This window comes from Coenobita brevimanus, chromosome 86 (genome assembly GCF_032717465.1).
Source record: "Coenobita brevimanus isolate Jiangsu-jjx chromosome 86, ASM3271746v2, whole genome shotgun sequence".
Taxonomy (NCBI): domain Eukaryota; kingdom Metazoa; phylum Arthropoda; class Malacostraca; order Decapoda; family Coenobitidae; genus Coenobita; species Coenobita brevimanus.
This window is the reverse complement of record NC_137039.1, coordinates 758,182-785,468: the sequence shown is the minus strand read 5'-3', so window position 1 is coordinate 785,468 and position 27,287 is coordinate 758,182. Positions and strand designations below refer to the sequence as shown.

The 27,287-nt window shown below is 42.0% G+C and overlaps 1 protein-coding gene across 1 annotated transcript; it reads left to right on the top strand.

The window, feature by feature from the left end:
* The first annotated feature begins 8,462 nt into the window (after positions 1 to 8,462).
* On the top strand, positions 8,463 to 9,905 carry LOC145410747 (uncharacterized). Its single transcript, XM_080280850.1, has 5 exons — positions 8,463 to 8,568; positions 8,706 to 8,834; positions 9,009 to 9,315; positions 9,547 to 9,799; positions 9,888 to 9,905. The coding sequence occupies exons 1-5, from the start codon at positions 8,463 to 8,465 to the stop codon at positions 9,903 to 9,905; spliced, it is 813 nt and encodes a 270-aa protein (XP_080136976.1).
* The last annotated feature ends 17,382 nt before the right edge of the window (positions 9,906 to 27,287 follow it).

Here is a 27,287-nt window from a genome sequence, read left to right as displayed (position 1 = left end):
AGGTTAGGGCATTCCTTGGCCTAGTGAGGATATACTATAGGAGTTTTATCCCCAACTTTGCTCTCATTGCCCAACTGTTGCATGAGGTGCGGCGGAAATATGCTCCAAACACCATTGAATGGAGAGAAGCGCGAGAGATCCTTTATCACTCTTAAGAAAATGTTGTGCAAGGAGCCTATCTTTAAGTTGCTTTATTCAAGAAAACCTTTCATAATGCGCACTGATGCTTCACAAGATGGAGTAGGTGCCGTATTGATGCAGGAATCGGAAGGTGGAATCTTCCCAGTGGCATACCACAGTCCGTAGGCTAAAACCACTTGAGAGAAATTACACAGTACTGTTGAGAAGAGAACTCTTGGCTGTGGTTGATGGTGTTAAAAAATATTATTATTATCCTATTTGGGGCACCATTTACTCTTGGAAACTGATCATATGCCACTCACTAGTCTTAGCACGACCAAGATGGCTAATACACCCAAGATTGACACGCTGGACACTGTATTTACAGCAGTTTAACCTTGTTGTGAGATACATCAAGGGGAAGTGATAAACGTAGAGTGCAGACCTGATGTCTCGCCTCTGCTAACCTGCTGACTAACATGGGCAATTGTTGTATGCTGGGTTCCGTAGAGATAGGCGTCCTCAGAGGATTTGAGAGTAATCCAAGGACCAGCCTGGTTTCCCAGTTAAAAGTGTAGACCAGACGTCTCACTCATTGGCCCTACAGGACAGTATATCCAGGGCCTGTACATACATGTATACCATAAGTTAAAGGGGGAAGTTTGAAGAACTCTCTGCAGAGAGCAAGGTCCAAGGCTGTGTACTCGATAACCTTGTGGAACGTCTCGAGCTGTGGGCGTCTCTGAGGATTCCCGGAGGAATGCACATTACCCACATGAGTGCTCACACCCATGGTGGGTGTTAAAACGTGACCTGCCCGAGAGATTGCGTAGCGATTTTTAGCTTCCTGTATTAGTTGTAAAGTGTAGAGTTAGGGTTAACCAGTAAACTGCCCGTTCTAAGCAATTTGTGAATTCAGAGAACTGGCACGTTTCCCTGGTTTAATAATGTTAGGTTAACTAGTAAGAAACTGCCCGTTCTAGAGATTTAGAGTAATTCAAGAACTGGCACATTTCCTAGTTAATAAGCAAGTTAACCAGTAAGCCATAAGGGTTCTAAGCAATTTGTGAATTCCAAGAATTACGTTTCCTGGTTAATAATGACATAAGTACCTGATTGCTAAACAGAGAGAGAGAGAAAAATAACAGTTTTGATGCTCCACCTTAATTCCTTTACTGCAGGTGTAGCTGGTGGGTGCAGCATTGCTGTGCAGATCCTTTGCTGGTCGTTCCTGTCGCATGCTGCCACCCCTTCTCTTCTGCCTCGTCGTCATTATTTACTATAAATTTGTATTATGTGATATTACACGTAGGCACAGATTACACCACAACTGTCACACCTACACCGTGTATTACATACACTACAGCCATAACAATTAGTTTTTAATGTAAATGCTAGCAAACTTTCGCTCAAGTTTGACCTGAGTAGCAGGATTTTCAAATTACATCGAAATCGCAGGAGTTTTTCCCTCAAGCTTGTTTCTATTAAACGTAACATACGAGGCTTCTTTCTGCTCACTGGCGACTGCGACTTTCTCCTGGGTAGCAGGATAGCACACACACCACAGTGTGAATCCTGTGTGACTGAGTTAGGATGTGTACATATATATATCCACAAATTTTTTCCCATAAGTAAAAAATTTAATTTTGTAGGGGCGTAATGTCACGAATCAAATTCGCGACATTTCCCTTTTGTGAGAAGCCACGAACTATTAGTGGAAAACTCACTGTATCGCTCAAGTAACCGTTTCTCTCTCCACTTCGGTGGTATACTTTTCAAAACATTCGTCACTGTTTCAAAAGTGACCGATCTAATGCATGTCACTAAGTGCTCTACTGAGCGATACTATTGATTCTTTATTGTTCGCCCCTGCTTGCCTCAACCGTTAGCCACGCCTTCTTCTGGTGGCCTATGCGTTCTACCACACGCATCGTTTGAATTCAGTCAAGTGTTTGCTGTGACGGAGAGAGGACCTGTGCTGCAGTGTGAGAGGTCAGCTAGTACCCAAACTCCACTTACAGTTCTCCAAGCTCCCACCTTAGTTCTCCAGCTTTGAGTGATACACCGCATTCATCAACCAGTATTTCATTTTTGTATTTTCCTAGGTTTAAGAGTTTAGTTAAGTGAGCTGTTTCCTTACATGCTGGCCGGCTGCGCCGCATGTTGTGTTCTTTTCTAGGCGTAAGAATTTAGCTCTCGTGTGAGTGAGTGAGTGCGATCTCATTAATTTGATTTTGAAATGTAACGTCGAATTTATTTTGTAATCAATAAATTTAACAGTTCTTTTTTTTTTAGCTTAATGTAATGTAAACTCTTGTTTCATTTCTCCGCAGTTAAGCCTATTTCTCCTAGCTCCTAGCTTGCATAAACGTTTGCCATTCATAACTGGTACTTAGGCCAGTCTTGTTGTATTAAGCTTAAAATCCGTTGTGCCTCCTAGGAGTTAAGCATCAGCAAGAACCTGATATTATTATTAGTATTAGTTATTTATTGTCAGGGGTGAAGTAACTTTCTCCAGAGGCTAACAGTACTAGTAATCAGCATTTGTGAGTAATTAGTCTCTGCGGTGTACTGTTGAGAAAGTTTATAAATTCTTGTTCTTAGAGAATCGTGCGAAGCAAGTCAGCGTAAAGTAATCGTTGCTTTATTTAGCAAGACAATCATTGTCCTTGCTCTTCAATATTATTGAATATTATTATCAATTAAATAAGCCTTTATTTAAAAAAAAAACCGTGACACTTCCTCCCAGGCCAATCTGCACATCTTCCACATCCATTCTAATACTATCTCTTCCCCATGCTTCAGCATTTCACCACACAGTCTGTCAATTCCTGGGGCTTTCCCCATTTTAACTTTCTTCATTGCTTCCTCAACTTCCATCCTATTGATTTCTTCCTCTCTTCCCACATTACTCCTTCTCCCAGCCATTCCCCAGCCACTTATACTTGCATTACTTTGATTCTCTATGTTTAACAACCCCTCAAAATGTTCTCTCCATCTGCTCACTTTTTCTCCCTTCTCCACTAGTAATCTACCACTTTTATCTTTCACTCCCCAACTAACTTCTTTGGCACCCTGTCTGACTCTCTTTACCTCTTTCTAGAATATTTTCTTACTGAACATTACATCCACTTTACACTCAAATTTCTTCAAAATTCCTTGTCCACTCTCTTACTAATCTTTTTACTTCTCTCTTCCTCTTTACATATAACTCTCTCATCTGTCTCCCAACTTCTTCCACACCCATTTTTCATCCACTCACTATATGCTTTCTTATATTGTGCCACAGCCTTTCTCACCTCTTCATTCCACCATGCTGTTCCCTGCACCCCCTTTCATCTTCTCTTCAACCCACACACGACCTCCCATGCTGCACAGATTTCTTCTGTGAATATCATGCACACACCTTCCACGTCCCCATCTGATCAAATCCATATTTACCCAATCACTCCTCCACTTCCCTCTTAAATTCTTCCTTTTCTCCCTCCTCTTGTAACTTTGCCACCCTCCTTGTATGCACTACTTCCTCCTGTCCTTCCCTTCTTCTATTTCTTCATTTCATTTGGACTTTGATTCTGAAGTGGTGGTCAGAAAGTCCACTCCCCCAACCTGTATATACTCTTGCGTCCATTTAACACCTTCTCATCCTTTCATCCACACACACATAATCATTGCCTTCCATTCATTCAGTTCACCACCAACCCTTCTCATCACTCCCCACATATACCTATGGATCATTCCGTGCCTGAAGAGTGTATTGGCTATCACCAACCCCCTCCCAGCACAAATGTCCACTAAAGCACTGCCATTCTCATCCATTTCTGCAAGCACACCCCACTGACCAACTACTCCCTCCACCTTCACATTTCCTTCTTTTTCATTCATATCTCCAATCAAAAACAAAAGAATGAAGGAGAGAAAAGAGGATGGAAGAAATGAAGGATGGAGGAGAGGAAAGGGCAGACACCCGAGAGCAGCACTACATCAAGTGCATGGCGAGTGCCCCCACCTACCACTGATTATCACCCGTGGTTAATAATGTCCTGGCTCAGTAGATCGTATGACATGCTGCATTAGGTGTGGCCTGCCACAAGTACCAACAGTAGCTAAAGGGGCACTTCAGACCTAAGCACTCAAGTATTTTTTTTTTTTCCCTACGACCCACTTTTTAAACATTTTCCATTAACCCCTTCTGTACCGAATTTCTGAAATGTGTACCCTTGTACTCAAAATGAAATATCGGCAGCGGAACTGAATATGATCATACTCACGATCATTACAGGGACCTATTGGGTTTCCTCTTCCTCGGTTTGGGTGCTCTATGATCCCAAGTGTGATGACATGGAAATTCTGTCACTGATGCTCCACTCCACTACCATATGCCCCTGCCATGGGGCATAGTTTTATGTGAATGACTCAGATATGTTGTATAGGTCATTGTACCCGATCGTTTTGTTTCGTTTTTAAAGGCTCCAACATACTTGCATGCGTTGGCCTTGGTCACCTAATGGCGGCTCTCCGTGCTGCACGATCCATTGCAGCCTCCTTTGTTCAGTCCTTTAACCCTGAGGTCACACTTAATGACATCGTCCTGTGTCGTTCTCGGTCTACCCCTCATAACCCCACCCCCAATATCAACACTTCTCACCTTCTTCACCCAATTACCATCCCCCATCCTCTCCACATGTCCAAACCATCTCAATCTACCTCTCCCTCATCACAACACCAATACACTCCAGTCCCATCCCTACCTCTCAACTCTTCCATCGTGAACCCAGCCCCCCAAGACCTTGGACGCTGGGACGCACTACACACCCACCTAATCATTGTCATTTCTGTACGTCTGAGCCAGCGAATATCCTCCTCCTTTACTGCCCAGGTCTCACTACCATACAGCATTACACTCCTAACACATGCTGCATACAAAGACCCCTTGGCACATAGGGAGAGTCCTCTCAGTATCAGGAGAGGCAAGAGCTCCCTGAACTTCTTCCAACCACTTCTCACCCTAGCTACAGAGCTAGCTCCAGCCCCACCTCCAGCACACAACATGTCTCCCAAATAAAAAAACTCCTCCACACACTCAAGAGATTCACCAGCAAGATCAATTCTTTCACGTCTGACAGTCTCCACCTGCTCTCCCAGACACGCAGTACACAAAATCAGCATTATCTCGCAGTCTACCTCCGATACCAGTACATCTCTCATGCACTCATTTATCACAAACACCGCACAAGATGGAGTTACTTCCCACGCCCTTGTAGCAAACAGCACATGGCCACTCTTCCTCGTCTTTGACAGTACCGTCACCAACCCTGGATATCATCACTTTTGTTTTATCTGCATTTACCCTTAAGCCCTTGTGCCCCATACCATCTCTCCACTTCCTAAACCCATATAGGGTGGTCACAAACAAATCGCCTCCACGTCGCCCTGTCCCCCGCCATTTCACTGTCCTGCTCCCAACTCAAACCCCCTCTCTCATATACCTCTCCACTCCATCCCTCCATCTCATCCTCAGCCTCCCCCTCCCTCTCCCCCCCTCCACCTCACTCACATACACTCTTCTCGACAGTTTCTCACCCTCCATCCTCTCTACGTGGCCAAACCACTTCAGTGGGTTCCTCCTAATGCTTCCTATCACATCCCCATCCACACCACAATGCTCCTTTATATCCTCATTTGTCAGCCTGTCTCTTCATGTGACTCCACAGGCTTCTCTTAAATAACTCATTTAGACTGCTCTTACTCTTGACTTGTGTCCTTGCAACAACGTCCAAGCTTCACTTCCATACGTTAGAGTTGGTATCACAATACTGTCATGTAGTAACTTTTTCACTTCCATGCTCACTTCCCCGTTTCTTATTACTGCTTTCAAGGAACCAGCAACCTTTGTTCCCTTGTACCCTTTCAAGCACTTCACCCTCCAAACTTCAATCTTTACTCATCACACTACCCAAGTACTTGAATGTACTCACATTTTCCATTTCCTCACCATCCAACCTCACTGTACATTCACTGACTTCACCTCTCTCAAAGACCATCACTTTACTCTTCCCTGCATTCACCTTTAGATTCCGTTTCTTACACACTCTCCCAAACGCATCCACCATGTCTTGCAGCTCCCCTTCGTCTTCACTCAACAACACAGTATCATCTGCAAACAACAGTACAGGGAGTTTCCAAATACTACCCTCTCTCACCAGGGCCACTCCAACATCCACTGCCCTACCTTGTACCTCATTTATTACCCCATCTATGTACAGATTGAACAACCACGGAGACATGATACATCCCTGTTTCAACCCAAGCTTCAAAGAGAAAAATTCACTTAGTTCACCATCCACACGCACTGCAGACTTATGGCCGTATTGTTAAACATCCCCGTCGTCCGAACGGGTTGTTCGTCACCCAAACCGTACCGTTAAAATATTTTGAGCCGCGAGAGAATCCTTCGCACCGCGCCGGAAGGGGAAGGGAGGCCGAAAACGAAGGGACCGCACAGGGCACCTCTTCCCCAACCCCTTCGACTGTTTACCAGCTTGCGTGTACATCACCTTAGTACTTTTCATCACATTTTTTGATAAGGTAGGTACATTTCCATGACCTAACGTTAGTTTTTAGCTGTTTCTTAACGGCGTCTACCTTTGTGGATCATTAGATAGGTTCCTTGTAGTAGGTGTTTATTCATATGTAGTACAGTGAGTGATGTGTTTTGTAGCTGTGTATGACATTTGCTTGTCCAAAGGTTACTGTGTTAGAGCAAATCCTTTACGCTGATCAGAAAGTAGATATGACACATAAATACATATTCTGGTATCACATAAAACCTCTAACACAAGACACCCTGTAGTAATTATAAGTGGAGGCGAAAATATACCTCACAATGGTAGCCACTTTCCTGTGTTTATTCATTATATAACATAACACCGTGCATAACAAGCATTCACAATAGAATAGATAATATGTTAGAATGCTGGTGTTTATCTATCAGTGCTACTTTAGGATGCAGGCTACTGCAGTGTTAGGTTAGGTTGGGTTAGAGTACATTGGTTTAGGTTAGGTTAGGTTAGGCTAGAGTAGACCGCACTTCAAAGTGGCACCTACCTATCTACCTACAGTATTTTGCATCTAATTATGGTGGAGAAAACCATGGTTAAAAAAAAAAAAAAATGAAACTATGGTTTAAAGGAATCTAGGGCAGGATGGAAAAAAACATGATATAAAGCAACAAAAATGAGCAAAAATAACCATGGTTTAAACCAATCCAGCTTGCATGTAATCTGTAAAGTTGCACAAGCTACAATTCACCCTTTATTAGTGCAATATTATTTCCTCGTCCATTGTGCTGTGATTTGTGTTTCTTTTTGTTTATAAAGGCCCCAACATGCTTGCATGCGTAAGCCTAGTTTTACCTGATGGCGGCTCTCTACGCTGCATGATCTTAGTGCAATTGTTTGATTCAGTCCCCTTTCCCTAAGGCCCCTTGCAGTGACCTGATATTAGGTCAAACTTCCCTCTACCCCTCCCAGCCCTTCCTCCAGCATCCACATTCCTCACCCTCCCGCACCCGACTGTCCTCTCCCACCTTCTCCACATGTTCATACCACCTCAACCTACCCCTACTCATCACTGTCAATATATTCCAGTCCCATCCTCCCCCTTTATTCTTCCGTTGTAACTTCTTCCACTGGCCTTGCTCTCAGAGACGCACTGCACATCCATGTGATCATTTGCTTCTCCATGCACTTAAGACTATTCTCATCCTCTTTATTAACTGCCCAAGTCTCACTGCCATACAAAATTACATTCCTAGCACACGCTGCATACAAGGAACCCTTGCCATGGAAGGAGAGCCCCCGCGTAGTTGAGAGAGGGAGCAACTCCTTAAACTTTCTCCATACACTTCTCACTCTAGCTACAATAACCCTCCCCCAGCAAAAGCATATCACCCAAATAACAGATCTTTACACATGCAAGGGACTCCCCTGCAAGAACAATTAATTCTCTCTTGACTGGCAGTCTCCCTGTGTGCTCCTAGGCACACCCCACACTTGAAGCCAGCATTGTTTTCAGGGGAGCTTGTCATTTATACTACAACATCTCCAATGGACCCACTTATCACAGACATTACACTGGATGGAACCATCTCTAACACCCTTATGACAGATCAGACAGGGCCATTAACCTTTTTTCCTGACATGTATTTGGAATTATTTTTAGTTACTTTACTAGACAAATTAAAGTCAGCATTTTGTGTTTCCTTCATGTCCAATACTTTATGAATTTACTTGGAAGATGGCACAACTGTATTGTATCAGTTATTACAGATATCTGAGAACATGGCATACCACGATATTTTAGACGATTGGGATGAAGAGAATGAGCTCGATGCTGAGGCAGATGCCCTGAGATATGCTGAACGTCGCCGTCGTCGAATTGTTACAGGTACAGGAAAAATGTGGGGTTTAACTTACTTCCTTTTCATATAATTCATTATACTGTATTATAGAAATAAAAGATTGTAGAAATAAAAAAAAATAAAACAATACTGTAGAAGTTAATTGCCAAACACACCTTTGCAGATCGCATGAATCCCTTCACGGCAATGAGTGACAATGAGTTTGTTGATCGTTTCAGACTCAGGAAAGAGTCTGTATATGATCTCCTTGAAGAAATTAGACATCAACTACCTGCTGCTAATGATTTAAGAGGTAACATTTTTCCCAATTCAATATAAAAAGGCTAGTATTAAATTTGGTACCGTATACAGAATGTACATAATAAAACCAGTGTAAATCCTACTTCACTGCTAATCAAAAAATGCTTCAATTTTGTTTCTGTGTACATCAGTAGGTTTCAAACACTATAATTTTGTATCTTAACAGGATGTCCTGTTCCACCACACCTCCAGCTTCTGATTGGAATACGATGCATGGCAACTGGAGGTCACCAAGTGACAATAGGCGACTGCCATGATGTGTCGCAAACAACAGTCAGTCAGTGCCTGAAGACTGTGTCCAGAGCCATTGCAAGTAGAAGCCAGCATTATATACTACCTCCTGCTGGCAATGACCTGCATCAAACTATTCAGCAGTTTTATAACATTGCAGAAATGCCAGGTGTTGTAGGGGCAATAGACTGCACACACATTGAAATACAAAGACCATCAGTTAAAAACTCAGAGTTGTTCCGGTGCAGGAAAGGTTTCTTTTCATTAAATGTACAAGCTGTGTGTGGCCCGGACCTACGATTTCACAATGTCATTTCACGTTGGCCTGGGAGTGTGCATGACAGTAGGATTTTTGGAAATAGTAGGCTTTGTGCTGAATTGGAAGCAAATTTAAATCCTCGATATCACTTACTTGGTGACAGTGGATATCCCTTGAAAACCTATCTACTGACCCCAGTGTCTTCTCCAAGCAGTGCACAAAAGGAAGCATATAACCTAAGTCATGCCAAAACCAGAAATACAATTGAACGGGCATTTGGTGTTTTGAAGAGGAGATTTGCATACTTAGGAAAGAAAGTTAGAACAGACCTAGAAACCACTAAAGCTATCATTGTTGCTTCCATGGTACTTCATAATGTAGCAATTTTAACTAAACTGGTTTTGCCTGACGATGGAGAATTAGGAGACATCAATCACCATGTCCTTCCTAATGAGGTGCCAGTACAGGTACGTGGTAATTTACAAGGGAGATTAAAACGACAACAAATAATTAGGGATAACTTTTAACATATCATGGTACCATGTCATGTTGTAGCCACTTACTGCCGTCTAAGTAAGTCCCCAACTTACAAACAGGTGACATTCCAAGAGGTTGTTCTAAGGGTACCTTAACCATAACTTGAAAAAGAGAATCCTTGTTTACAGCACTTTGTATCCTGAAAAAGAGAGTTCTTGTTTACAGCACTTTGTATCCCTAGAAAGAGAGTTCTTGTTTACAGCACTTTGTATCTCTGAATGTTTGTAACTTGAATGTTCTTAAGTCAAATGCATTAGAGGTCTTTAGAGTACATTATTTGACTTAAAATTGTCACAGGAATCATATAGTAGGTCCTCATTATAAGTTGGTCTTTTAGTGTTGTTTTTGTCTGTTGAGATGTTAGTAATTGCCTAAAAGCTGCCAGTTTGATTTACAGTGCTATCTTTTAAGGTAATTTAAAAGTTTCTTACACTTAAATTGCATGGAGAAGTCATTTTCTTTTTTTTACTCTGCTTATAATGTGTCTCTGTAAAGTTGGTAGAAAAATAAGTTCATTTCATCAGTGGTTATTAAAATAAAAAATAGAAAACAGTAATATATTTATTTGTCCCCATGGTAATATACAGGATCTGATGCAGCAGCATCTTATAAACCACTCAAAGTAACTGTAACTATGGTAAGAACTTAGAAGAACTCATTAAGTTGTAAAAAATAGTGAAATCAAAAGGAAAAAATAAATGTACGTTAAATGTGGTAAGTGGCACAGTTTTCTGAATCTTTCAACTGGTAGTAATATCTGTGAACTATATGAAAAAGAGGCATTAGCGAAAGGTGATATTCAATATTCAACAGGATGAACGGAAAATCAGCATTAAAACATCAACATGCAGGATGTGTGTGCAGCGGTTTGGCCCCCAGGTTGTCATCTCTCTTTCGTTGTCAACCTTCGGGGGTGGACCTACAGTAGACCTTAGTTATAACGGAATAATTCATTCAATTCCCTTTCCGTTATAGTGAAATTCTGCTATAACGGAAGTTACCCTGGACCCATACTCAACCGGCTATTTTGTCAGTGTTGTGGGAGTTCATATGTGATCTAAAGCCTAAACATAGATGCAACAACACTGTAAACACATTCCTATGCATAATATACATAAATACATAACAGTGCAAAATACTGCATAAAAAAAAAAAAAAAAAATGAGTGCCAAATGGTGCAACATATGTTAATGGAAAAACCTTTCACAATGCCGGAATGAATGGAATTTATTTTTTTCCCTATATCGCAATTCTATTATACCGAAGTTCGTTATAATGAGGGTCTACTGTACAAGCGAAGACACCAAAGCATCAAGTCCTAAGTGTAGGTCCATCCATCATACAGCAAGCATATATAAAAGTAGGGTACGGTACGGTAGCAGACAAAAGACGTCTACATGGGGTTGGAAAGCTTTTAATTCAGCAGCTGAAGCAATGAATGCATGCCAATTACTTGTCAGCCCATTAGTTTGTGACCTGTTGAACAAATTATGTGTGGTAGGTACTGCAACATTTCATAAGATATGAACAAGCATGACCACAGGACTGCATGCTCCTAAACCACATTATTTACCGTATAGGCTTATTTTATTTAACATCTTACCTCCGCAATGAAAGATGGTAAATGAGATGAGTTGACCATGTCGGTGTGACTTGGCTGAGAATAAACATACTTTACTGAAGTCTATTGATGTATAGTATGGTTTAACTTAAGCTTAACAGTAAAAACAGTACTGTACTCTTCACTACAGTATTAAGCACTTTTCACAACGAGGTCTTGGCATTTGAATTCACAAATACTGTATAGTGTATACATCTTGATTAAAGTAAGGTGCTTTTGAAACATACGTACATGGCTAAATATACCTTTAATGATATTTCAAAATTACCATCAATATCTACCAATTTTGATAGTCACAAATATGGCAGTAATTGTCACTTACCCCTAGATGACATGGCATCATTATCATAGGGGCACCCAAGGTCTTCAATCTCAGTTCCAAGAATACTGAGAACCTTGTCTGCATCCTTGGGTACTTCTGTAGGAGGGGGACCACCACCAGTTTTCATCTGTTCACGCCTTTTCACTGCATGTTCTTGTTTTGCCCTATAATAAATAAACGTTGAATATGTAATAGTGTAGGACAAGGTGTGACAATTTCCATCTATTTAGAATATCACTGTAGCTGTACATTTCCCTCAGTCAACTGTGTTAGTTAAAGTTCTCATCGACTGTAACTTTCATTTTTCATTCATTCACTGCCAGACGCCATGTATCCCAAACGGGGTGGCCAATGGCTTAGAGTTAATTGTTTTACAGGGAGGGGCACTAATCCTCCACCAACCCCACTTGAACTGTAACTTGATACTGTATAATTACAACCATTACTATGGACTGATAAACTAATTTTGAAATGTGTTAGATGAAGTTGGAAAAATTGTTGTTGCTGCTGGCATTCCCCAAGTTGTCTGACTAAACAGCAGGGCCGGGACCAGGCCAACCCACAGAGCGGGTCCGTGGGAATGCCCCAGCCCCAGCTTCTCACCACATCCTTTCAAGCACCTCATCCCCAAGCTTTCCATCCTTACTCATCACGCTCCCTAAGTACCAGTATTTGAAAGCACTCGCATTCTCCCTATCTTCACCATCCAGCCTCACTGTGCATTCTGTGACCTCACCTCTCTCAAACACCATAACTTTGCTCCTGTTTACATCAACTTTCAGATACCTCCTCTAACCCACTGTACCAAACTCCTTCACCAATTTTTGCAAATCCCATTCTTATATTAACCACAACAAAAAGTGACTTATGTTTGTGGATTAAAAGCAACAGTTGTAAGCTTATAACATTAGGTTGTAATGCTGATAGGCTACTATTACCTAACACTGAAATTTATCTCGCACACCATACTATCCTCCAAGTTATTGTAAATTTCAATGTGTTTGAACTTACTTGACTTTCAGCCGCTCCCAAATTCTTTTGAGTTGCAGTTCTGTGTGCTTCGGGCCCAAATTATGAGCATTAAAATCCTGGAGAACTCTGGCCCATGCCTGCCTCTTCAGCACCACTATCTTTCCATCTGTGCTCCTGTTTTGGAGCACTTTCTCCTCCCTTATGAGACCCAATAAAAGGTCTCGTTCAGCTTCGGAAATTGGACTGGTTCTGGCAGGTACGCTAACCTCTACAGCTTCCATTTTTCCGATGACAGAGTTCACTGTGAAAGAGGTGTTGAAAAATAACATGTAATCCTAATATTCCATTATCTTCTATATTGCTATGTAATTCGCAGATACACGCCCCCCCTCCCCTGAAGGCTAACGATGGGAAAAATGAATATATATATATATATATATATATATATATATATATATATATATATATATACTGTATATACATATACATATATATACTGGTATATTTGTTAAGTTAGGTTAGGTTTAAGTTAGGTCTGGTTTAGGTTAGGTTCTGTTTTGTTTGGGTTAGGTTTGGATAGGTTTAGGTGAAGTTAGGCTAGGTTAGGCTATTTTGCAGTAAATTTCATTATCAAATCTTAAAAAAAAATAAATAAAAAAAATTGAAATGGAGTCCACTAGTAAAATTTTTTAAATGTGACCTAAAGGGAAATTTAATCAAATATAGAATAAGCCACTGAAAAACCCCTAGGCCTCTACTCACAGTAAAAAAAAAAAAAATCGGATCTGGTCATTTCCGCCAGAAATAATGCTCAAAGTCAAATGAATCAATTAAAAAAAAAAGGAAAACCTAGGTTTTGTGGGAAAACGCAATATAGGCTAAAACACCATAGCCACACGCTGCCTTGACTTAACTAACTATGCTATAACATCACACATACTAGCTGAAAGAACACTGATAAAAGAGATCAGTTTAGAATGTTTCTCGCTGAGGTAAATAATGGAAAGTTCCCAGCCAGTTTTGGCAACCACTAATTCAGGCAATGAACACTACAGAGAACCTATTTAATGTTACACAAAGGCAGACTCCGTAAATAAACAGCTAAAAAGTAACATAAAGTCATGGAAATATGCTTACCTTATCAATAATTGACGTGAAAATGTCTGAGTTGTCGTCTTCTCTTCTGCTCCAAGCCGATGGGGAATTGTAAACATGTGAGAGAGAACTCAGACGAGCGTCAGAAAGCGCACGTTTTATCTCCTTCAGGCGTACCAACCTCTCCGCGAAGGAACCACAGGAAAGGGGAAGGGGAGAGACGATTTAACGCTACCAAGGTACTCCTTGGAGACGAGAGGTCCCTTCGTGCGGAACCTTCACGCGAAGGGGAAGGGATCGTTTAACAATCCGGGCGTTAGCACCATCATACATATTCTTCACAGCATTCAGCAACTTCCCATCTACTCCATATATTCTTAATACTTTCCACAATCCTTATCTATCCACCCTGTCATATGCTTTCTCCAAATCCATGAAAGCCGCATACAACTTCTTTCCCTTCTCTAGAAACTTTTCCACTAAAGATCTAAGAATGAATATCTGATCTACACAACCTCTCCCCTTCCTAAAGCCTCCCTGTTCTTCTCCTCCAACTAATTCCTTTTTTCTTTCTCTAACTCTGTCAATAAGTATCCTACCATACACTTTTCCTATTACACTAAGAAGACAAATGCCCCTATGATTACCACACACTTCATTTTCCCCTTTTCCTTTTTATAAGGGAATAATTATACCTGACTTCCAATCCTCCGGGACTCTACCTTCCTCCCAGGCCAATCTGCACATCTTCCACATCCATTCTACTACTATCTCTCCTCCATGCTTCAGCATTTCACCACACACTCCACCAATTCCTGGGGCTTTCCCCAATTTTACTTTCTTCACTGCTTCCACAACTTTTATCCTACTAATTTCTTCCTGTCTTCTCACCCCCTTCCTCCTCCCAGCCATTCCCCAGCCACTTATACTCGCATTACTTCCATCCTCTATGTTCAACAATTCCTTAAAGTGTTCTCTCCATCTGCTCACTTTTTCTCCCTTCACCACTAGTAATCTACCATTTTTATCTTTCACTCCCCTGCTAACTTCACTGCCACCCTGTCTTACTCTCCTCACCTCTTTCCAGAACATTTTCTTACAGTCCCTCCACTTTACACTCAAATTCCTTCCAAATTCCTCATCCACTCTCTTCTTACACTCTCTTACTAATCTTTTCACCTCTCTCTTCCTTTCTACATCTAACTCTCTCTTCCACCTCTCAACTTCTGCCACGCCCCTATTTCTCACCCATTCATTGTATGCTTTCTTCTTTTGTGCCACAGCCTGTCTCACCTCTTCATTCCACCACGCTGTTCCTTGCACCCCCCTCCATCTTCTCTTCACCCCACACACCACATCACATGCTGCACATATTTCTTCTGTGAATATCCTGCACACACCTTCCACTTCCCCCATCAGCTCCAATTCATATTTATTATTTACCCAATCATTCCACTACTTCTCTCTTATATTCTGCCTTTTTCTCATCCTCTTGTAAACTTTCCACTCTCCTATCAACTACTCCTTCTTCTCGTCCATCCCTTCTTCTATTTCTCCATTTTGCATGGATCTTGATGCTGGCCACCACCCAGTAGTGGTCAGAAAGTCCACTCCCCCAACCTCTATAAGCTCTTGCATCCATTACACAACTTCGCATCCTTTCATTCACACACACATATTCAATCATTGCCTTCCTTTCATTCAGCTCACCACCCATGCCATGTATACCTGAGGATCATTTTGTGCCTGAAGAGGGTATTGGCTATCACCAACCCCCTCCCGGCACAAGTGTCCACTAATGCACTGCCATTCTCATCTACCTCAGCAGGCACACCCCACTCACCAACTATTCCATCTACCTTCACATTCCCTACTTTACCATTCATATCACCAATCAAAAGCACTCTCTCATTCCCTCCAAACCTTTCCATGCACACTTCCACATTTGTCCAGAACTCCTCTCACTCTGCTTGCACCATCTTGCGTTGGCGCATATACACACACAATCGCCCACATTTGTATTCCATCTTTCAATCTTACCCACACAGTCCTTGACCCATGTGATCCATACTCTCTTATGTTCTTTGTCCACCTTTTACTCACAACAATACACACACCTTCTTTTTCCCTCTCATTCTCACCTACTCCTGCACATATACCCCATCCATACTCCCATTCTCTCTCTCTCTCTCACTCTCTCCTTGCCATTTAGTTTCAGTTACTCCACATACATCCACTTTCACACCCTCAAGCACTTGGAAAATCTCCCTCTCTTTAACCTCATCATTCGCACCCCTTACATTCCATGTTGGGATCCATACCATGTCCATTGTCCAGTCCTTGGTCGTCATCTTTTGGTCAGTCGTTGTCCGAAGCTTCATGTTCATCTTTTTAGTTAGCTGTTTTCTGGGGAGGGGCACTAACCCTCCGCAAACCCTTTTAGTCGCCTCGCATGACAAGCAGGGATATTGGGGGAGTATTTGGTATATATAATGCCCTATAACACATGATATAGCCAGATAATGCTTCTTGGTAAGGGGACTGTCGCTAGCTTAGCAACAGTGATGGTACCACGGGAATGTGTGTGGGTGTAGTGCCCAGAAGTGATAATGAGTTGTATCTAGTTCATTTTATATGACCGAAAGTTCGGTCAGGTGAGAGAGAGTGGCCAGGGTATACAGTAGTTGTTTCCATGCGGACATGATCAGAACACAGATTAAGTTACCTAGTTGCTAAGTCATTTTTTTTCCTACTGTAATTTACTAGTATTAAGTCTCTTTATAATATAAAAACTCAAGTGAGAAGGAACATGAGCCTATGATCACATAATCCAGCATAATATATGCATGCGCAAAGGGATGTAAGACACGATGATTTGTTTTTCAATGTAAGGGTAAAGAGAGAGGTCATTGTAAAGTAATTATTGTAACTACGGATTGTCATTTTTTCGGGGTAGTATCAAGTGTTGTCGTTCCTCAGGAAGTGTTTGATCACGCGAGGTGACGCCATTGTCCGAGTCTGTGAGCGGAGGTGAGGTATTTCCCATATATTTATGTACTGTACTTTACATTATTGTTTAGTGTGTAACTGGAATACAAGAATACTAGCTAAAAGGCAGAGTTCTGTCTGAACCTCTGATAAATGTGTGATCTTTGTGGGCCAAATATCAGGTGCCTTGGAACTGTGAATTATTTATTATTATGTGTTGAGATGACTTTGCAATTCAGTACTTATTGGGACTGTGTTAGTTGTGAGTTAATGTTCACGTAGTTACTTTGTGAGGCACAATGATATCGATGCAACGATGATTTTCATGGTTAGAGTTAGAGGTCTTCATGCTTATTTCTTATAGTACTTTTTCATCCATGTTATCCCTACAATAAGCATTATTTTGTGCGGACCTGTGTCTGTAGGGCCATGTGTTAATTTGTTAGTAATTCCTCTAATATCCGAACGCCCAATATCCGAATATCCCCACTAACCGGACATAATCGTCCCGGGATCCAACATTCCCAAAATGGTCTGAAAAAAAAAAAAAAAAAAAAAAAAAATCCCACCTGTAATCTGAACTTGCCGCGCGCGGCGCAGGACAGCTTTGTTGTGGCGCGTCATTCCTCCAACATCCGATAGAGCACCGCTGCATCCTCCCCACTTTCTCCCTGTCTCTTGCCGCGAGTGCACGCTCGTCGTTATGGCTGCCCACGTGCTCGCTTTTGTGGTGGTGCCTTACCTGCTGCAGGCACTCCTGCTGCTCTCAGGCCTCCTATTAGTGTGTGTGATGATGGCCCCGCCGCCTGAGAAGAGGAAGAGAGTGGTGTTGACTCTGGAGAAGAAACGGGAGACATTGGAGAAAGTAGATGCGGGGTGGTCTTCTTCCCGCATCCTCCGTGAGTTCAACCTGGCATGATCTACTTTGTTCGATATCAAAAGATCCCGAGACAAACTCATGCAGTAAACGGCTGACTTCTCGTCGAGAAGCAAACGCAACGTGGAGAGAAAGGTGATGTTTACTCCCAAGTTTGCTGAAATCGACCGCTCCACGTTGATTTGGTATCGACAGCAACGTGCTGCTGGTGTGATGGTACATGGAACAGAGCTGAAGGCTGCTGCTGAGAAGTTCGCCAGGCTTCACGACACCCTAGACTTCAAAGCATCCGAGGGTTGGCTCTTCGTGTTCAAGTTACGGTATGGCCTTACCAACAGTAAAGCTCATGGCGAAGCTTTGGACGCTAATGAGGATGGAGTTGACGAGTTTCGGCACAAGGTGAAGGGCTTCATCGACAGGGAGGGCCTCACTCTCGGTCAAGTCTACAACGCTGACGAAACTGGTTTATTCTATCGCTCTTTGCCAGCGAACACTCTAGCCGAGGAGACAGAGAAGCGTGTACTTGGCCGCAAGCTCTCCAAGGAACGGATATCTGCTTTGTGTTGTGCCAATGCTAACGGCATGCACCAGCTTAAGCCCGTTATTGTTGGCCGTGCAAAGCAGCCTCGGTGTCTTCGTGGGGTGATGGATGTCCTTCCTGTCGTCTGGTACCATTCTCTGAAGGCATGGTTTACAGCCCAGATCATCAAAGACTGGTTCCACCGCCACTTCGTCAAGGAGGTCATCCATTACCAGATGAAGACACTGGGAATCCCGCGCGACCAGGTAAAGGCCCTCCTTCTCCTCGACAATGCACCTGCCCACCCGTGTGACAAGGACTTGGTGGCTGAGAATGGCCGGATTAGGTGCATGTTTCTGCCACCTAATACGACTGCTTTCATCCAACCAATGGACCAAGGAGTGATTGTGGCAACAAAGCGCCTATATCGATGGAAGTTCCCGAACGAGGTGATGGTTGTTCTCGAGGACGAAGATGAGCGCAGGGAGGGACGGGACACACAAGGCCAGCGGACTTTGGAAAACCTTCGCCGCTACAACATCAAGTCTGCACTCTACAACTGGGCCAGTGCATGGAAGGAAGTCCCTGTCAAGACTCTAGAAAATGGTTGGTCTCGTCTGCTTCACGGAACGGATGTGGAGTACGATTTTCTAGGGTTTGACGTGGATGATTTCCATGCACTGCTACGTACGCATGGCGACGATGTTGATGTGGACGATGTGCGTGAGTGGTTGGATGATGACGAGGGCGATCCTGGGTATCAGACATTGTCTGATATCGAGATCGCGTCTTCAGTTGCAGGTGTCAGTACCGAGCTTGAAGATTCCGACGAAGAAGACGACGATGATGCGGACTCCTCTCAGCTGGACACTACTCCAGCCATTCCCAAGCTGAGCGCACTCCGGGAACACCTAGAGTTCATCTTTGACTACCTGGAACACCCGGACTGCGACAGGGAGATGGGGCCCTTGGGACTTGTGGAGGAAGTATATGCTTTAAGGCAGCGCATCATCAATCGTCAGAATCGTCGGTCCTTGCGTCAATCAACGATTGACAGTTTTTTCAGGCCCGTGACCCCCGCTGTGCCCAGCCCTGGCTCCACTCCGTTGCCTCCCCAAGACAGGCATTCATGATCCGAGCCACAGCCCAGCACATCAGCCACGGTGGAGTCACCGCTCGAAGTGAGTTTGCGTCTGTCTTCAGAGTCGTCTCCAGTGGGTACGCCATCACCACGACCCAGCGACGCACCCCTAGGTCACCTGCCAGTGATACTCTCGGACTCTGACAGTGATTAAACAGCAAGAACTTCTCCACTAGACCACACGGGAAGTTAGAGTGTTGTGCAGTGAAAAAAACAGTGTGTTGTGTTAAGGATTTACAGTTGTGAGTGAAAAGACTAATTTCGAACAAAATTTAACGTAAATAGACTTGTTTGTTTTTGCTTTAGAAAATTATTAGAAGAATGGGAAAAGTTAAAGTGCAGAGTGCAACACTTAGTAAGTTACAATGGAGCATTAGTTAGACAAGAGTGCGCACTGTGAAGAGAACGGACTTCTGAGTGCGATTGACTAAGTTCAGTGCAAGACTTCATGAACAGTGTACTGGAAGTGCTTCAGGAAATCCTTCTTACTGTCAGAGTCTGAGAGGAGGCAGTGATTCATCGAGATGGCCATGGACTTGCTGTAAGTAGGCAGAATGTTTCATACTGTACTTTTTTCCATACTATACTTACCTCAAACATCTCATTTCACTCTTTAATGTCCTTTATTTGTGTGAATAGGGTGTTAGGAGCTATGCATGTGCAGTAGGAAGGTGTTTTTCTGAGTTAGGCTAGGTTAGGGTCCATAAGTACCAGTCCAGGAGCCAGTAACCAGAATGTTTAATATTGTATGAACCTACTTCTAAACCCTCATTTTATGCTTCTTTTGCATTTATTTCAGTCATTTATGTGCTTTATTGGTGTGATTTGGGTCTTAAACAGGTGCTATGCATGTCCAGAGGGAGTTGTATAGGTGTTTCTCTGAGTTAGGGTCCATAAGTACAAGTCCATAAGCTGGGGCCCAATATCCGGACAGGACCAGTATCCGGACCTGCCTATGGCCCTATTACGTCGGATATTGGAGGGATTACTGTACTTGAGATGCCGAGTGTTATAACTCATGTTTTTTTTGTATGAGACTTTCTTGATCATGTGAAGGGATTACTTGCATTAGTGAGAATAGTTATTCATTGTACATATTAATTCCTAGCGGGTCCAACTGTGGAGGTCGAAGTCCAGTGACTGAGTCAAAGACGAAGTGTGGAGGCCAGTCCCAGTGAGTGAGTCAAGGTCAGGAGTGGCAGAGGACTGGACCAGTGAACTATGTGCTCAGAGGGACGATTATGAAGAAACACATTAGACTGGGACAAAGGAGCTAATTTTTGTGGCATTTAACATTAGGACCATATATGTATTTTTTTAACATGCCAACTAATTTAGCATTAATCTGTGAGGTTAATAGATGGGAAGACTCTACTTTTTTTTTTTTCCTTTTTGGTCTTGTTAATACACATTTCCTCCCACTCGAACTCTATTGTTTGTATAACCCTTGAGAACTGGTGGTATAGAGCTTACCTAGTAGTTTGTTAATGTGTAACCTTAGAAGCATTTGGGGGAAATTGCAATGGCTGGGCTTGGGTTGGCCGAGTTGGAGACTGGCCCCGTCATTTTTTGGCGTGCTGCCACTCTTACCTTGACCACTTGAAATGTAATAAACGCAACCGAAGAGGCCGCTAGTGGGAGAGAGTCTCCGTCAACCTGAGTTCCCGACTGTTTCAGCACACAGTGGTCATCAATAGTGACTTGATTTCTGCCCCTTTTGACCACGTAAAAGTCTGGATCGCAGAGGTGACAGTACATGGGAGCATGCCGTAGTGTTTTTCAAGCAGCCGCACATGTCAGTGCTTTTGGATTTACTTCAGTGCCATGGTGTCCTACGGCAATGAATCTGACTTGGATAGTGACTTAGAAGTGTCTGACGATAACCAAACACAATCTGACATAACTGTGAGCGACTCTGATGAGGAGTACATGCCCGAGAATGACGATGAAGTGAGCGATAGTTGTGGGGAAAGTGATACTGATTCTGATATCAGTTTGGCCTTGAAGCGCATCACCCCATCCCCACCTACTTTTGACCTCCCTGCTGCCTACCTCATTCTTCATGGATCTTCTTCATACTTACAAGGTAAATAATACAATAATTAATCTCTTCCTTACTCACTGATTTATATCTCTATCTACTATATTTATCTGTATATTGTATGTTTACTAAATCAGTTAAACATATATATTATGTCATGTACATTATTTTAATATCATAAACACATCTCGTGGTCAATATCTACTTACCAATACAAAAATAAATAATATAAAGCAAATAGAAATGATGTAATGATAAAATAAATACTACCCCACAAAAGAGCCACGCCTGGGGGAAGTCGGTTTGGCAGGGAGGGGTAGCTTAGCAGGGGAGGGGGGGAATGCGGTAACGAAGGGGTTAAACTGGCAATCCAAGATAAGAGATAAAACATGTATTCTCCCTCACTTGTTAGTGAATGGCACCATGCCTGCTTAAAGCCTGATTTCTTCTTCAAGCTTTGCCTCATTCATCATAACTATATAATTGTTCTCACACCTGAATGAATTGTCAGGTGCCGTGTGATTAACCCATCACGACCCGACCGATTTCCTCTCTTCTTCATTTCTGCAACATTCGCGGCCTTTCCTCTCACTTTCGCTCTGTTGAGCACCACCTCTCCTCCTCTAAACCTTACCTTCTTTTTCTAACTGAGACTCAGCTGTCTGAGGCAACTGACAGCAAACCCTTTTCTGTATCCTCCTACTTTCTCTATACTCATTTCAAAGCCAAAGGTGGCTGTTGTGTATATATACACAACGACTTATCTTGCTCTTGTGTTCCTGAACTCGATTCTTCTGAATTCTCTGCACTCTGGCTTCGGCTTTCCTGTCATTCTCTGACTAAATATATCTGTGCTAAGCCAACTCCGTTCTTTCTTTACCCCTGCACAATTGTTGACTCTATACAGGGGTTTTATCCACCCCTGTGTGAAGTACAACTCTCATGTGTGGGGAGGCTCCCCACATACAGCTCTTCTTAATAGGGTGGAGTCAAAGGCTTTTCGTCTCATTAACTCTCCTCCTCTTACTGACTCCCTTCAACCTCTGTCTCTTCGCCGCACTGTTGCATCTTTATCTCTTTTCTATCGCTACTTCAATGGTCATTGCTCCTCTGAACTGTCTGCATGCATTCCTCCACCTCTACGACGGGCACGTAGCACCCGTCTAGCAGCAAACTCTCGTCCCTTTTCTGTCCAACTCTCTAATGCAAGAGTTAACCGTTACTCCCAGTCCTTCATTTATGCAACAGGTCAACTCTGGAACTGTCTCCCTCTGTCTGTATTTCCTTGTGCCTATGATCTCCAGTCTTTCAAACGCAGTGTGTCGAGGCATCTCGTAATGATCAGATCTTTGTATTTTGTTTTTCTCTTGGAGGGAACTGTTATTGCAGGCTCGTGGCCTTTGGTTCCTTCTTCCTTGCATGAAAAAAAAAAAAAAGGGATTAACCCATCACGTCCCGACCGATTTCCCATCTCCTATACCCCCCAATCCCGAGCTATTTTGGAAAAATTTATATTTGGCTAAAACCTGTTTTTGTTGAGAAACAAAGGCAAATCACCAGAAAGGGCTTACTGGGGTCCATAAGTGGTTAGAATAGGTGGGCCTCCCCACGTCAGGTATTGTATTCCGTCACTGACGTGTCAGGCTCTCACATTTTCTATGGTAGGTAATTTGGGAAGAAACAACAAAGAACACGTCTACATTTATTGATTGGGGACTAATAAACAATCACAACAAGAATATAATGGTTTTCATTGAGATATACAGGAAAAATATGCACTGTTCCATTGCGCAAGCACAGCGAGTTTGGTCACACTGGTTACACATTAGTTGCTAAGTTTCTTGTTTCATGAAACATATCATTTTTCCTACCTGCATAATACTGTTTCAGTGACATTTTACCATTTTTTGCATTATGTAAATGTTTTCAGCTGTTTACATTCCTTATATACATATTTAGCATAATTACAGGAAACTCGCACGGAATACGATCTCACGGAACGCGCTTGCAATTATACACGGTAAGAGCTGGGATACATATAAGACAATGTAAGATTAAAGAACCATTATGAAAACTACAAATTAACGCAGGAGAGGCCTTTGAAAGATCAAATCCTCGAACGTCACCGCAGCGCGCGGTATGTTTTGATTACGTGACGATCTAGGCGGGAAATTATTCAGTGAGTGAGACATTCCCGAGTACAGTAGCACAGTATTTGTAAGTTAAATATTTACAGTACTGTACTGTTCTGGTAAGTTTATGTGCAACTTAAAGTACTATTAAATAACGTTAAAGCAAGAAATAAAGTCTTATAACCAGTTTACCAGATAGGCGTCAGAATATTGCCTTTTTTATTTGTTAGTTTTTTCCACAGTACCGTACAGTATTTGTAAGTTAAATATTTACTGTTCTCGTATGTACTGTACTTGTAAGCACTTAAATAAAGTTAAATCATTAAATAAAGCCTTGTAACCAGTTAACCCGAATTATATGATTACCCATGATCGGCGTCGGAATATTGCCTTTTATGTTTGTTCGTTAAACTCTTACTGTACTGCTTTTCTACAGTACTGTATTTGTAAGTTAAATATTTACTGTTCTGATAAGTACTTGTAAGCAATTAAAGCATTAAATAAAGCCTTGTAACCAGTTAACCTGATTTATATGCTTACCCATGATCGGCGTCGGAATATTGCCTTTTTTGTTTGTTTGTTGAAGACTTGCTGTACAGCTTTTCCACAGTACTGCATTTCTAAGTTAAATATGTACTGTTCTGGTATGTACTTGTAAGTTAAAGCACTCAAAAAAGATAAAGCATTAAATAAAGCCCTGGTACCAGTTAACCTGATTTAAATGATTATCTATGATCGGCGTCGGAATGTTTCCTTGTGTTTACGTACAGTATTTGTGTGTTGAAGTTTTGCTGTGGAGTACTGTATTTGTGAGTTATAACACTAAATAAACCTTCTAACCATTTAAAGTGCTTTCTAGTGATTACCAGTGACAGATAACAGCAAAACAACACATTTGGGGGGTCTAGGGAGCAAAATACGGAGTAGTTTAAATATACGCGATATCGCACCTAACACGGCACGGTAGGAACGAAACCCACGTGTTCCGTGCGAGTTTCCTGTTTTGTGCATATTTCCCTACTCAGCACACTCGCTATGACTTCTCTCAACGTACATTACATTTTTTTTACTTTCATACTATTGTTTCCATGACATTATACCATTTTTCAAACAATGCAAATGTTTTCACTTATTTACATTCCTTACGAGGATATTTAGCGAAATGCTAGTGCATATTCACGTAGTAAGCACACTCTCTACCACTCGTGTTTCAACTTATATTTTATTTCTTCACTTCCAATATACTTCCCCACTTTCATTACACCCGTTTCCACTTTATACTACTATTTACATATTTACGGGCCTTATTTATTACACTAAGCGTCAGAATATCGCATCTGTATACACTCGCTAGGAATATTTTGACTTTGAATATACAGTGGAAGCTCGATTATCCAGGCTCAAATTATCCAGCTTTCGGTATATCCGGGCCGTGACCCAATGGTTCAGTGGTACAGTAATTCATAGAATTATCCATTCGAATGCTCCGGTTTAAACAGGAAGCATCCAGTTGCTAGGGAGGCATGGATAAACCAGAGAAGGTCTTGCTCACCCTGCCCCCACCCACACCCCTGCTCACAACTCAATCACAAGGTTGGTAGGGTGGAGTTTGGTGAGGCAACTGATACTCCTGACATAGCCTAACCTTGCTTAACTACTTAATAATTTAACCTAATTTAACCTAACCTGACCTAACCTGGGCTCCAGTTGGGAAATTGGGAAACTAAATCCACTTTTGTGTACGATGAGTTTCTTCCTTTATGCCCGAAGCAATCGTAGGTAAGGCTTAAAGAACGTGATAAAAGAGAAAATCTTTCAGCAAGAGAAGGTAATTTACTACCCTCAAAATAGAAAAACACAGAAAACAAACTGGAGGAATATGAAGTGAATTGGTGAAGTCTTTAGGCTGTATGCTTAGACGAAAAGTAATGGGTTTCCTAGTTTTAGGGAACGAAATGAAACAAGAATGTCTGCTAATCAGAGAAAGAAAAAAAAAATTACTCATGTGTTCTCGTAAGTTAGCATTCAGTTCTGCATTCTTCGTTAGGTATCGCGCCTCCCAACACATTTCAGACCGACAGAGCATTGTTATTTCTTCCTCTTACATTTACTGTTCACTCTTTTGTTCGTTTTTAAGTGTACTGTATGTGTGAAAGAGAGTATTAATACAAACAATAATGCATTCCATTAACCCCATCATAGCTGCCAGCCTCGAACAATGGTTTACTGTACCGGTGTCAGGGATGTTGGGTTAGGGAGAGCTATAAAAAATTGCGAACAATTATGGGAAGGGAACGAAGGTCACTGGTATGTTTTCACGACCCTCCTCTACCATCTCAGGTGGCCTGCCACTTCATCTCAGATGTTTTCGCCGATATGTTTAAATGCTAATGTAACATGCACCCTAATTATGAGTAAGGTTCATCCATTATGCCGGAAACAATCGTAGGCAAGGCTTAAGGAACGTTATGATAATAAGAAAACAAACTAGAAAAATACAGAAAACAAACTAGAGAATATGAATTGAATTGGTAAGGTTATTGGGGTGTATGCTTGAACGAAAATTTATGAGTTTCACAATTATAGGGGATGAAATGGAACAATTATGTTTACTAATAAGAAAAAATACTTTCATCTCACGTGTTCTCGTAAGGTGGCATTCAGTTCCATATTCTTTGTTCGATGTCGCTTCCCAACACATTTCGGACCGACAGAGCATACAGTTATTTCTGCTCCTTACAGTTAAGTGTACATTTATTTCACATTCTTTTGTTCGTTCGTGTATGTGTGAAAGAGAGAGTATTGATACAAACAATAATGTATTCCATTAACCCCTTATGGCTGCTAGCCTTGAACAATGCTTTACTGTACCAGTGTCAGTAACGTTAAGTTAGGGACAGCCATAAAAACTGCGAACAATTATGGGAAGGGAACCAAGGTCACTGGTATGTTTACACGACCTTACTCTACCATCCCAAATAGCTAGGCGGTCCTTTCATCCCAGATGTTTTCGCCAATATATTTAAATGCTAAAGTAACATGCACCCTAACCTTATGTTTAAATTCTAATGTAACATGCCCCCTAATTTTCGTTCACGAATCATAGCAAATCACAAGATGGGTTTAGGGAGGAGGGGAAAAAGCCAGGTGTACCAGACGAGTCTTTTCAAATATGTAAGAAAAAGAAACTGACTTTATAACTTTGAAAAAATGGTTTCAAGGTCTGCCACGGGAGCACACAAATTTCTGAACTCACGAACATTGAGGATTTGAGGGGGGTACACATACGCTTTCCTGTAAGCAGTAAAAGCACCTTACCAAATCAGTTCATCCTGATAGTCTGTTATATTTTTCTGATTATTTCTGGGTTGGTAAATAAAAATTTCTTGTTAAATCTTTCCCCGCTATTTTTAGCTGTTCTGGTGTGACGACTCTTTGATTCGCTAACGTAATGGCAGAAGACACTGTTCTAATCTAAGTGTTTAAACCTGGCCTAACCTAGCTTAACTGCACCTAATAATGTAACCTAACCTAATCTTCAGTTGGGGAGTTGGGAAACGAAGTCCACATTTGAGTACGATGAGTTTCGTCCATTGTGCTGGAAACAATCGTAGGTACAGCTTTAGAATGTGACAATACTAACAGGGAGGAAATCTTTCAGTAAGAAAACGTGATTTACCGAACTGAATATAGTCTGAAAAATACTGAA

What these genes read in the sequence shown, in the direction of transcription:
- LOC145410747 (XM_080280850.1), top strand. Translation starts at nt 8,463, where the DNA reads ATGGCATACCACGATATTTTAGACGATTGGGATGAAGAGAATGAGCTC. An exon ending in CCGTCGTCGAATTGTTACAG is followed by an intron (nt 8,569 to 8,705) that starts GTACAGGAAAAA and finishes ACACCTTTGCAG; the next exon opens with ATCGCATGAATCCCTTCACG. An exon ending in AAAAACTCAGAGTTGTTCCG is followed by an intron (nt 9,316 to 9,546) that starts GTGCAGGAAAGG and finishes TTCTCCAAGCAG; the next exon opens with TGCACAAAAGGAAGCATATA.